This window comes from Papio anubis, chromosome 18, assembly GCF_008728515.1.
Source record: "Papio anubis isolate 15944 chromosome 18, Panubis1.0, whole genome shotgun sequence".
NCBI classification, from domain to species: domain Eukaryota; kingdom Metazoa; phylum Chordata; class Mammalia; order Primates; family Cercopithecidae; genus Papio; species Papio anubis.
Genome location: NC_044993.1, coordinates 2,668,906 through 2,681,584, shown reverse-complemented (window position 1 = coordinate 2,681,584; position 12,679 = coordinate 2,668,906). Strand labels below are relative to the sequence as shown.

At 57.0% G+C, this 12,679-nt stretch overlaps 1 protein-coding gene across 3 annotated transcripts in view; it reads right to left on the bottom strand.

Moving 5' to 3' along the window:
- Positions 1-1,874: 1,874 nt before the first annotated feature.
- The window catches only part of FBXO31 (F-box protein 31), a 55,655-nt gene continuing 44,850 nt past the window's right edge, over positions 1,875-12,679 (bottom strand). For 2 of the 3 annotated variants that reach the window (XM_009197008.3, XM_003917283.4), the window contains 4 exons: positions 10,181-10,290; positions 9,275-9,428; positions 7,862-8,262; positions 1,875-5,521 (listed from right to left, as the gene is read on the bottom strand). In XM_009197008.3, coding sequence (XP_009195272.1) covers positions 5,299-5,521; positions 7,862-8,262; positions 9,275-9,428; positions 10,181-10,290 — 888 coding nt within the window. In that variant the 3' untranslated portion in view covers positions 1,875-5,298. Of the gene's footprint in view, positions 5,522-7,508; positions 7,692-7,861; positions 8,263-9,274; positions 9,429-10,180; positions 10,291-12,679 lie in introns of all 3 variants that reach the window. The other variant, XR_641723.3, reaches the window with a different exon arrangement.

Genomic DNA, 12,679 nt, shown 5'->3' with positions numbered 1-12,679 from the left:
TGACAGGTGTCACAGTGTGGCAACGAACATCCCTGCGTGGCCCATGCCCGGGCCCTCAGGACGCAGTTGCCAATCCCAGGGCCCGTGTCCTTAGTGTCATGAGCTAGTACCAGCCGTCCCCAAAACAGCTGTCCCACCTGCGTTCCTGTTCCCTGGCATCACTGCCAACGCTTGGAAAATGACACTTGCCAATTTCTGCCAGTCGATGGTGTACTTTGAGTGCATTTCCGTGGAAAACATCCTTTTTCTACAATTCCAAGCTAACAGCATTAATTAGCAGCAGTGAGTCACGGGGAGGCTGGGATGAGAACAGGAGGTACTTTCGCTGTCTATGCTAAATACTTCAACTGTTTACAAGAACGTATTACTTTAGTAAACAGAAAAGAAAGATCAATGAGATCCTCACTTCGTCTGTCTGGCTCTGAGCACATACCCTCCCGTATCTATCCTGGTCGCAGATGATGCAATTCACTTTGGCTTAAATCTAAGAAAACCCTCTGGGGCCCAAACCCCTCTGGGTTGGGACTGGAGATACCTCTGATGCCAGCTCAAAGGGAAGGACACAGGGACAACCACTGTCTGGGCTCCAAGGCATCCCTTCAATGCTCCCTTCTGTCAACGCAGGAAATTTGACGCTTTGTCAAGAAGCTGGGAAGTCTGGGTTCCCAGGCCGACAGCCCGCATGGCTTAAGGCTCTCGCCTCCATCTGACTCATGCTCCCAAAGAAATTACAAAACACACAACAAGCCTTCAAAAACAGATTTACTTAAAACTGCGAGGAGAAACACAAGTGCGTGGGTGCAGGTGGCGGCTGCCAGGCTTGCTCCGGTCCTACCCAGTGGGTGCCTACCCAGGCAGGGCACAGCTCCTGCTGCAAGGTCACCTTACCAGGGGGCGCGGAGGGGCTCACGATCAGATGGCACAGTGCTTTCCTAACGCAGGCTGGCTACATGGCCTCCAGGAACAACCAAATGCAGAATCAGGCCAAAACCACATGGCTCTGACCCCCTCGTGCTCTGGCTAGTCTCCTGGCCAGCAGCCCCGGAGGGCTGGCATGCAAGCCACTGAGCTGTGGGTGACACAGGTTATTCCACTGTTTGCACAGTCTCATTCCCATTCAAAGTGCAGGCCAAGGCTGGGCGCAGTGGCTCACGCCTATAATCCCAGCACTTTGGGAGGCAGAGGTGGGTGGATTACTTAAGCCCAGGAGTTCAAGACCAGCCTGAGCAACATGGCAAAACCCCATCTCTACAAAAACAAGTTAGCGGCCAGGCGCGGTGGCTCAAGCCTGTAATCCCAGCACTTTGGGAGGCCGAGACGGGCGGATCACGAGGTCAGGAGATCGAGACCATCCTGGCTAACACGGTGAAACCCCGTCTCTATTAAGAAATACAAAAAACTAGCCGGGCGAGGTGGCGGGCGCCTGTAGTCCCAGCTACTCGGGAGGCTGAGGCAGGAGAATGGCGTGAACCCAGGAGGCGGAGCTTGCAGTGAGCTGAGATCCAGCCACTGCACTCCAGCCTGGACCACAGCGTGACTCCGTCTCAAAAAAAAAAAAAAAAAAAAAAAAAACACAAGTTAGCCAGGCCTGGTGGTGGTGGGTACCTGTGGTCCCAGCTATTTGGGAGGCTAATGTGGGCAGATGGCTTGAGCCTAGGAGGTCAAGGCCTCAGTGAGCAGTGATCATGCCTCTGCACTCCAGCCCAGGTGACAGAGCAAGACCCTGTCTCAAAAAACCAACAAAAAACTACCAGCCGAATGGAAATGATCTGCTGCTTTCTCCTCTAAATAATTCTGAGGATGCGTAGTCAAATGATGTCCCTGGTCTCTCCCCAGAGTAAAGACAGGCTGGGTCACGTTAACACTGGACTTGATCGTGATTCAAGGAGTTTTATTCTCAGGGCAGGTGGTGGTTCTATGAGCACATTCCCATAAGTGTTCTTAAAAGTCACACCATGAAGGCAGCAGCCAGAAGGGAGACATCCTGGAAGAGCCCAGCTGCTCTTTCCGCAGAGCCTTGGATGGTGGACCAGAGCTCAGTGTCTGCTGTTCGCACCTGAGACCCCGCAGCCATGAGCACAACACGAGCTTGGAAGGTGCATGTGGGCAGGCGTTCCGAAGTAACCAAGGGGCTGAGGAGGTTCTGCTGCTGTCCGTGACTCCCACGAGCACTGAAAATGGCCTAACCATGTGCAGGCGAGAAAGCCTGGGGGTGAACAAGCCCTGAGGAGTCAGGGAAGCCAGAGCCAGTGGCTGGAGGGCCCTCGCAGGCGGCTGCAGCACAAATGCAGGTTCCCAGAGAAAAACCTCCAGCTCCAACCTGCTTCTGCACAAAGCTGAAATGGAGCGGCCAGCAGGACATGTGGCTAGAGGAAGGCCACGGCCGCCCCCGCCCCCTCGTGTGCCAGATGGGCTTGCTAGGGATGCAGGTGCCCAGTGTCAGGGCAGGGACACCACAGAGCCGCAGCCAGACCGAAGGGGCCCAGGGCATGGTCAGGAACAAGGAATAAGGGAGCCTGAGGTTCTCCCGCTACGCCACTCACACACAGCAGCGGACACTGAGGTCAGGGCCCAGGTGGGCTGAGGGACCCCAATACCACTCACCTTGAATCTCAGCCTATAGAAGTCGTTTGCAACTTCCTCGTGCAAACATTCAGTGCCGGTACAGAAAAGCTTCCAATGACCTGTTTGAAATCTTCAATCACATCATTTCTAAACGAGTGATAAAAAGCACATCCAGGCGTGCACAGCTGCACCGCAGGCAGCCCCACTCCAGAGAGCAGACCTGATCCTGCCCCAGAGGAGTGGCACAGCGAGGGAAAGGCACCCATGGTGCAAACGGTGGACAGCCCCAACCTCCCAGCTCCACCTGCCACCTTCCCCAATCAAGCCCAATGCGCTTGGCTGTCCTGAACTGGCTTACTCAGCCTCCTCCTTGGAAACGGTTTTATCCAACTCTTAGCTGCCCTTGATAGGGCCTCCGATGATATCAGCCCTTCCGAGTTCTCACCTGCAGCTTCCCAAGAGGGTGGATGTCTTCCCCCATAAGGGAAGCTGCTGTGTTTCAAGACACGCAGATTCTATGCATGTCCCTACAGAACCGGAGCCAAGAACTGGATAAGAACGCGTTGGAGTGGAAAAAACAAGGCCTGTAGTCACAACTGGAGAGACTGGCTGTGTAGCTCTGGCCCTGCCTGGCATCACCGCAGGTCACCACCACAGACAGACCCCCCCAACACACACACCAGGAGCCACATGAGCTGACCACAGCCATGGCTGAGACATGATGGGTGGAAGGCATTTCTATACCCAAACACTGGAAGCGCACGTGAGATCTGAGATTCCTTTAATCAGAAGCACTCGTCTCCTGCAGTGTGCTCTTCAAGCCCCAGAGGGTGCGCCTCTGATGGACTGGGTCCCTTAGAGCCAGCCTCGGGCTCTTGGTAAAAATGCATTTGCTTGATTTTATTTAAACAATGGTGAATCTCCAATGGTGCCAAGTCTACATGCCAAGGGTCCTCCAGGCTGCAAGGCCACAGTCACTGTCACTCAGAGACCACCTCATTTGGCACGAGAGAAAAACAGTGACCACCACAGAGGGCAGGGAGTGGCAAAGCTTGTAGGCTAATGCTGCAAAAGCCGCTGGAAACTGGGGCCACACACGAGAGCCAGCAGGCGCGCCTGGGGGTCTGCGTGGCTCACGGGTGGGCAGCCCTGCTGCCGCCTTGGAGAGGCACCTTCTCCACTGGCTTTTCTCCTGAGTCTTTCTCCCAGGCCAGCCAGATTGCCATTTAGGGGCCTTTGCCAATTCTCTGACTCTGGGACACGAAGTAAGAATTTGCCAAATGCACTGAGGCTGGGCAATGGGAATTTTTTTTTTTTTTTTTTAAAGGCCAGTCAAGGAGAAATTCATCAGGAAAACGTTTCCCAGGACATCCTCAGGTTGGTCTCCACACAAAGGCACACAGACTGTCATCTTCCCGGGGTCCCTCACCAGCAGGACATGTCCAGGGCGCCCAGCACAAAGGCTTGGCGCAGCCCAGACACAAGGACAAGCAGCAGAGAGGGAAGACTCGCTGGGGACGCCCACTCGGGCACAGAGCTGGCTGCAGGCTGGGGGAAGGGCCAGCTCCAGGCACCGTACTCTGTTCTTCAGGAGATGCCAACCTCAGCCAAGACCTCAGACAGGGCCCCCACACGCAGGTTAACACGACACGGGGCACACAGCCCTGGAGGCGTCAGTCCACGGGGTCTCCAAGCTGGAGGGTCCCGCTTTCCAAAGTGTGTCCTCAGCTGCAGATGTGGCTTTTCTAGAAAGCCATCCCCTCACCTGCAAAGGGGTTTCCTCGTCACCTCCCATGGGCACTCCTGGCACCTGTGTGGACCACACACTGCTTCAGACAAGCGGGCCTGGAGCCCTGCATTCTGGAGGAAGTGCCAGCAGCTTGGTTTTGACACCATGTGTGTGCAGGGAGGAAGGCAGGGACCAAACAAACGCCCTGTCTGGAACTGGCCGTCAAGGACAGTCAAGTGGCTGGAACGATGGCCTTGGCTCCAAAGCTGGAGAAGAGGGGCCGGGGCAGGTGAGTGGGCTGGGCCGTGCATTCACAGTGACATTCCCTAGTGACTCAGGTCACTAAGCCCACTCCACAGGTGGGGAAGCTGAGATCAGAGGTGAAATGCTTCTGTCCAAACTCCAAGCGAGCCGGTAGAGAAATGGGGATTCACTCCAGAGTCCCGGCCCCAAGCCTGAGATCCTATCAACGTCCCGAGCTTGCTCTCCGCACACTGTGCCCATCACACCTGCGCTGCCTGAGCTGTCTGCCTCTTCCTGACTCCCTCCCAGAGGCCACTGCTGCCCGGCTTCCCCCAACGGGGTGGGGTGCAACACATGCGTCTCACACACGACCCAGTCTATCATTCTATCCGCTCACGGGAAAAGAGCGCCAGAGGGTCCTGTTTCCTGAGAAAACCGCCAGCCAGCCCAGGGTGCGGCAACCCCACCGCTTCAATTCTCATGCGGTCCCGCGGCTGTCCCCCTAGATCCGCTGTATTCCAGCTCGTTCTCTCTTTTTTTGGTAAGACATGCTCAGCTTCTTCCATCATGGCACTGACAAATATGCAGGTCTATGTCACACTCTCTACATAAAGTGCTGGGGGGTGGCTGGGCTGGGACCCCCGACGAGGTGTGCGTTCTGGTCAAAAGGCCGGATTTCCAAAGTGCATGCTGCTTCTATTCACAGGTCAGAGTCCAGAGCCCCAGAGCCGCCCAGGATGTGGCCGCAAGGACGTGGCCGGTCAGGAAGTGAGGGACTGAATGTTCTTGAGCATCTCATCGAAGGCCTGTGGGGATGGCGCATCTGCGTTCCGGAAGGTGGCCTGGACCCGGCTGTACAGGCTGAAGGATTTCAGCTCCAGCCAGACGAACCCGAAGCGGTCCTCATCGAAGAGGATGAAGACCCCGGGGGTGCGTTCAGGGCTGGTGAAGCCGTGGCCCGCGATGAGGCCTGTGCCATAAAAACTGAACAGAAACAAGAGGGAAAGTGTGAGCTGGGGGAGGGCTGAGTCCAGTGCACGCCACATCCAGCATTCTGTGACCCGCTCTGTGCCACAAGAGCCACATCCACTGTTCATCAGCCAGAAGCTGACTCCCAGAGCCAGCCTGTCTCTGCAGGGGCAGCTGGGGGCGTGGGCTAAGCCTGTCTCTGAAGGGGTAGCTACGGGTGCAGGCCGAGCCCACCTGATGATGGACGCAGAGGCCAGAGCTCGGGGCTGCTCGGCGGATGGGCGCTGACTCGCAGTGCCCGTGAGAGGGATTCACCCACTGACTGCACACTGCCGAGTCACCGAACGGAAACAAGAGGTCTCTGCAGGTTCGAAGAGCTCTGATCCAAAACACACGTTTCATAAAGCAGGCCCAACGTGGAAAAAAATCTTGATTTCTGGGAGTTATGTCCCCATACAAACAATGAGCTCTAACACAGACAGCCTGCGTCTGACACTAACTCCGAAGGAAAAACTCGCAAACACCCACTTATGGCTTTGAAGTCAACATCAGACAGGAAGACACTTATGTCTGTCTTGCAAGCAGCTAAATTCTTCCAACAGATGACAAGAAGTAAGGAGCTGGCCTGGAATCACCCACTGAGGCTCTAAAGGCCCCGGGGGAGAACAGCCCCGTGGACCAGGACCTGGACCTGAGGCTTCTCAGGTGCGGGGAGAAGTTCCAGTGACCAGAGGCAGGTGCAGCCATCGCACTGTGGTCAGAACAAAAGCAATAGGCACTCCCCGTATAGGTGCCGTGGACAGGCCCTGCAGACCCATAAACTAAGGGAAGGGCTCGGGAGCCCCCATATTCAGCACAGCAGGGACTATCCTGCAGGTTAGCTGGGGAGAGGGGCTGGACAGGGCTTCCTGGCCAGTGGCCACAGCACGTGCTGCGACTCGCAAACTGGGTCTGAGCTGGTTGTGAAGTATGGGGGGTTTTAAGATTTTTGAAGGGTAACAGAGCTTTTTTCCTTTTTTAGCTATTCAAACATTTACATCAGCTAAAACAACACTCCAACACTATTTGCATGCCTCTCTCTGTAAACCCCAGTCACCATTATCATACATGGGAACATGAAGAAAGCCCCACCCAGACATCCAGACCCCTCCAGGAGCTGGGCCGGCTGCACCCTTCCCTCCATGATGGCAAGTTTAGCGGGAAATGCAGACACACGACGGCATGGCTTGTAGGTAAAAGGAAAATGACTCGTAACTTGACAATGGCAGAATGACTTTGATGCCAGGAAACTGACAGGTGGACCCTCAAAATGGCCCCCAAGGCCACTGTCCAGCAGAACCCTCTACGGTGATGGAATGTTCTAGAGCTGCACTGTCCAGCCACATGTGGCCATGAAGCACTTGAAACATGGCCTGGGCGGCTGAGGGCCTGGATTTTTCATTTTATTCAATTTCAGTTCACTTGAATTTAAACAGCTGTAAAGGGTAAGGACACAGGGCAAGGGCCTTGTTCATCTATGAGGAGCAACCTGAACGGCAAGGGGCCTGGGGCACTGAAGGCGGTGGCCCAGACAAAACTGTGTTTAAAAGGTCAGCAAGACACCAGCTGGGAGCTGCGCAGGCCTCGTCCCATGTCAGCCGCCCAAGCCCTGCAGGGGCAACGGCAATGCCAGCCCCTCCCACGCAGTCTCAGCTGGTATCCACTCCACTGGCCACCCAGGCACTGGCCCGGCACAGCAGAGGCAGGCAGGCACAGAGGAGGGAAGGGGCAGGAAAGCAGGACCCGCATGTGAACCACACACTGGGAGATGGCCGAAGGTGACCGGCAAGACGCTGACCAGGAGGACACCAAACCAGGCAGGCTTTCCACAGGGTGGGTGGACACCCAGGCGACCCAGGCAAGCTTTCCACGGAGTGGGTGGACACTCAGGCGAGCTTTCCACGCGGTGGGTGGGGAAGGGGTCTTGTTCATTTCCTGCTTTCAAAGCTGCTGGACAGTTTACCTGATCTTTCACTTGATTGACTGGAAGCACGTAGCTTTAGAAGCCACTGGGGGAGCGGCACTGCTGCAGGGATGTGAGGCATCTGGAGACCTTGTGCTCCTGTAGCTCTGAGGTACCCCAGAAGGGGTGGAAGGACAGGAGCCTCCAGGACAGGACCCAGCTGTGCGGCTGCTTGCTCAGGTGCTGGGGGATGTGGCCCAAGGGGTGAGAGGCCCCACTCCTGTCCCAAAGCACTGGCTGCCGCCCTCTGTGAGGTCACAGGCCCTCTCCGCCCGTGCTGCGTGTGGGGCTGGGACCCTCACTGAAGCACATGCTGTCCCACCCTCAGGCCCCAGCGCCCGCCGCATCCTTACCACATCCTGCAGGTTCGGGGGTAGTCCTCATTCCTGGAGCTCACGCCCACGGGCAGCACAAATGGCTGCCCCTGCCCACACTGGGCAGGCGGCTCAGCTGCGGCCGAGGCATCCCCGGGCTTGCCACTGTCCTCACCAGGTGTCCCGTCTGGGCCCCTGCTGGGCGCCTCCACCCTGGGCTGGGCAGGGCTTGGCTGGGACTCCCGGGGTCCCTGCTGGCCGCGACCCTCGCCCGCCTCGTGCCCGCCTTCCTGCTGCTCCTGGCGCACCCGCTCGCGCACCTCCAGGACAAGGCGGGAGAGCTCGTTGAAGTTGCGCTGGTTCTCGAGGTCGGGCAGCTGAATCCGGTGCCTCAGGTCGATCTCCACCGTCTGCTGCCCGGCAGGGATGTTGGGGTCGCCCTGTGGAGCGGGTGGTGGTCAGCAGGGCTCGGGCCAGCAGCAGCAGCACCGCTGTGCGGGCTCCAGCCCAGACCCACCTCTGGTTGAGCGAGCTGGCATCAGCCTTCCCACTGACTTAGCAGCATCCCTGACAGAGGAAGAAGTCTCAGAATCCCTTAGAAAGTGGCGGGGGCCAGCGACGCCTATGAGTGCCCCAGAGGATGGTGGCTGGCTCACACCTGCTCAACTGCCCTCAGAGAAGTTCAAAGAACATCCCAGAGCCGGGCAGCAGCCCAAGGGGGCAGCCCAGATCTGTCCGCCTAAAAGGCACAGCACTGGAGCCGAGCCCTGGGAAGATGCTTCAGCCCCAAAACTCTGTGAGGAGTCCGGGAGCCAAAACTCTGGAGTCCAGGGAATGCCCCATCATGACAGATGTGGCCCTGATCCCTGGAGGGTTGGGGAAGAGGCTCTGCCCCTTCAGGCGCTGTCTGCCAGGATCCCAATAACCACGCAGGGCAGGCGGGCAGCATGTGCCAGGAGCCCCTGTTCACAGCCCCGGGAGAGGCGATACTGTTGGGCTCACCACACAGCCCACCCTCAGGCCACTCCAAGGAGAGGAGCTGCTGAAGCCCCGACGGTGGGAGCTGTCTTCGAGCACAAGGGTCTCCATGCAGCTGCCGGAGGGGCCCCTTTCCCGGGCTGTCCCCAGTTAAATCTGAGCCTGTGTGGGGTCTGCTGTCCGCACTTCCTAAACCCCCCAGGGCGGCCAGGCTGGCCAGGGCTGAGCAGTGGTGTGGAAAGGCCACCTTGGAAGCACACAGACTCCCTGAGGGTCTTGTGGAAATGCCATTCCGGTGCAGCGGGCTGGCTGGGGCCCGAGAATCTGCTTTCCCAAGCTTCCAGGGCTGCGGGTGCAAGCCCACTCTGAGGAGCAAGGGTGCCGGGATCTGTGTCCGCCCAAGTTCCCTGACTCCACAGCCCAGTTGGGCCGGGTGCTCCCAGAGCCCTGCCGACCAGGGCAGCCGCCACTCACCGTGATCTTGGTGCCCCTGGCACGCCGGCCGTGGAAGCTGAGCATCACGATCTCCAGGCCGTGGCTACCATAGGTACCTTTGAAGAGGCCAGGCTTGATGAGGTCGTCGGGGCGGCTGGGCGGCAGGTAGATGCGGCGGTAGGTCAGGCAGTTGCTGTGGGGAGCGGGAGGGTCAGTACAGGAGACCTCGCGAGGCAGGCAGGACTGATAATGCCGAAGGCGCCAGGGCCAAGCTTTGCAGGGCGGGGTAGGGCGGGCAGCTCAGCTCAACCGGGGCCAAGTGTCCACCAGGCCTGTGGGCAGCAATGCGCATGGGGGAGCCCTCGCCCCCCCCACCCTCCTGCACGCCCGCTTCCAACAAGACTTCTGGGGTTAAGGGGAGCACTGGGGCCAGGGCAGAGCTTTAGGCAGGAGAGGAAAGGAAGTGCCAGCCTGTTCCATTACCCGGAGGAAAGGAGCCCAAGTCACCATGGAGGGGACCCCCGCACTGGGCTGAGCGGGGCTGACCTCTAGAGCACCAGTGCTGGTGGGGGTGACAAGAAATCAGACAAAAACAGACACTCGGGTGAAGGACGGGGGCTGGGGCTGTGCCACAGCAGCTATAGGAAGGCCTGCACTCCCAGCAGCCACAGAGAGAGGGGCTGTGTTCCGAGCACCCACTGGGAGAGGGAGGACTGTGCCCTAGCACCCACAGAGAGAGAGAACTATGCTCCCAGCACCCAGAGAGGGGCTGCACTCCCAGCCCCCAGCAGGAGAGAGGGCTGAACCCCAGCACCCAGCCGGAGGGCTACATCCCAGCACCCACTGGGACAGAGGACTATGCCCCAGCACCCACCAGGACAGGCCTGCGCCCCCAGCACACCCCAGGAGAGGGCCGCCCCAGCACCGAGCAGGAGCCGCACTCACTCGTACTGACTGGTGTAGATGAACTTCATCAGGATGAGCTCCTGCATGTGCTCGTGGAAGATGTCCTCCAGCGTGCGCCCCCATTCCTCCCTCAGCCACGTCCGAAACTCCTTCCAAAAGAACGCAGATCATGAATATCAATATGACAGGAGGCTGTGAAGAGGCTGCCAGCTGTGCCACTGAGAGGACACAGCGTGTCCTCCTTTGTCAGCGCACAGGCACCTGCAGGGCCCTCCTGGTGGGGCAGGATGGACTCGGTGCTGGGAAGAGAAAGGGGAGCTGCCGGGCTTGACCCCACGTCAGAGGTGCCTGCCAACAAAAAGTGAAGGTCCCGGGCCCTTCGTCTGCTGGGTGGGAAGCAGCAGGGGCTGTGGGGAGCCCAGGTGAGCTGGGGGCCACAGCCATGATCACAGCTCAGAGTGGGCCTCCCTTCCGTGCCCACCAGTGGGGCAGGAACAGCATCTACAGACTCTGGCTCTGCACCGCAGCGCCCCTCAGCCTGCTTCTCTGGCTCCTAGGAGCCTGAGTGTTCCGGGACCCTCACCAGCAACCCTGAGCCATGCGAGTCACCCAAGGATGACACACTGAGCCCTCGGCCAGTGACTCGGATTTTCCTTTTTCAAAGGAAAAGCAGGTTTGCTAAGGGGGCTCCCAAAAACTCTGCAGCCCCAGCAGTCCGCCCTGCATTCTGCCATCACATGATGCGTAATGGTTTGATTCTACACAATTTACGGAATTCATCCAAACTTCCAAATTCCTAGCTCAATACAGTGTTTCCAGTCATTATCTAGACTTAACTCTGGAAGGGACGCATAAGCAACTCACAAAAAAGAGGAAACACTACGGTCAATCGCTTTCACACATCACTGCTCCAAACTCTGACAAGAAACAGAATCACTGTAGGGGCTGCCCTGAGCACCTGGCAGGACCACACGGTCAACAGAGAAGCCACCTGGATTTTTGTGTCCTAGCAGCACAAAATATAAAAATGAAATTTAAAAAACTCTATGTTCAAAATCCTCAAAAAACATAAGACTTGGGAATAAATGTTACAAAATACATTTAAGATCTATTCCGAAAATCACCGAACACTGCTGAAAGGAAGTGAAAATGCCTGGGCACATAGAGATGCCATGTGCGTGGCCTGGGAGCCATCTAGCCCCATTCCAAGAGCAGCTCTCTCCAGATTGATCTACGGATCCAACCTCATGCCAACCACAAGTCCACCAGGCACTACACAGACTGGACTTGCCAAGTCTGAAATTCCTATGGAAAAGCAAAGAACTGGGACAGACAGGCAATCAGGAAGGCGAAGAGCAAAGCAGCAGGACCAGGCCGCTCTCAGGACTTGCCCAGTACAAGCTCCCGTCACGAGATGGCGTGCAAGCCTCAGGCCTCACACAGGCACCAACAGAGCCAGCAGCCCAGAAACCCCCCGCAGACCTAGCTGCCTGACTGCAGCGGAGGTGCCCGTGCCTGCCCCTGAGGAAAGGAAGGTTTTCAGCAAGGTGCTCCGTCAGTTGGGTTTTCATATAAAGAAGGGACCATGATCCCGCCTTATACCACACACAAGATCATTCAAGATGGGGCACAGGCCTCCACACAAATGCAGAACCTGATGTGACACTACCAAATTTCTAAAAAAAAAAAATGGAGCCTGTCTTTGCAAACTGAGTTTTTTAAGACTCAATTTTTAGAATGTTTTTTAGGACTCAGAAAATAACCATAAAAGAAAACAAAAAGTTTCACAAATTGGACCTCATCAAAATTAAAACTTGACTGGCTAAACTTGAGGAAAGGCTCTTTAAATAACAGAATCAAAAGCAACTGAATATAATGAAGAAAGATTTCAACGTTACCACTGTGAGTAATGAGACCTCAACTTGACACCACCAGGAAGACGAGTGTGCACCTGCAGCCATGACCTCAGTTTGCATAAAGAGGTCCAAGCAACGGGACTACCAGCCAGACCCTGTTACCCAGAACAAGGCCGTCCCGAGCATGTTTACTATGAAATAACTTATCAGAGCAATACATATAAGCCACACAATACATACAAGGAAAAAAAACAGGGAGCCCAGGACATGCACGACAACGATCCATTTCACGTTGACCCAGGGCCTGCTCACTAAACACGTTGTCCTCGCGACCCTCACGGCAGCTCTGGCAGAGGGGCTGAGGGTGACAAGGATGCCTGCTGGCTGCTTGGGACAGGAGCATGGCCCATCCTCCCTTCTCTCTGCTCTTTTCTCAGGCCTGAGATTTAGCACCCATAGAGAAAAGGCCAGGTCTGGGTGGACCCAAGGGTCCCATTTCTCACAAGGACCCAGGGCTGAGGGAACCCACAACCCTGGGAACATCATCAGATCATGCCAATTAGGCAGCCTGGGCGCAAGGAACGACCTCCCAGGGCAGCGGTGACCCACACAGAGGTGCAGGGATGCCAAAGAGACTGCACTGCCCTCGCAGCCTCCCCTGTCCACGGCCCAGCCCCTCCAA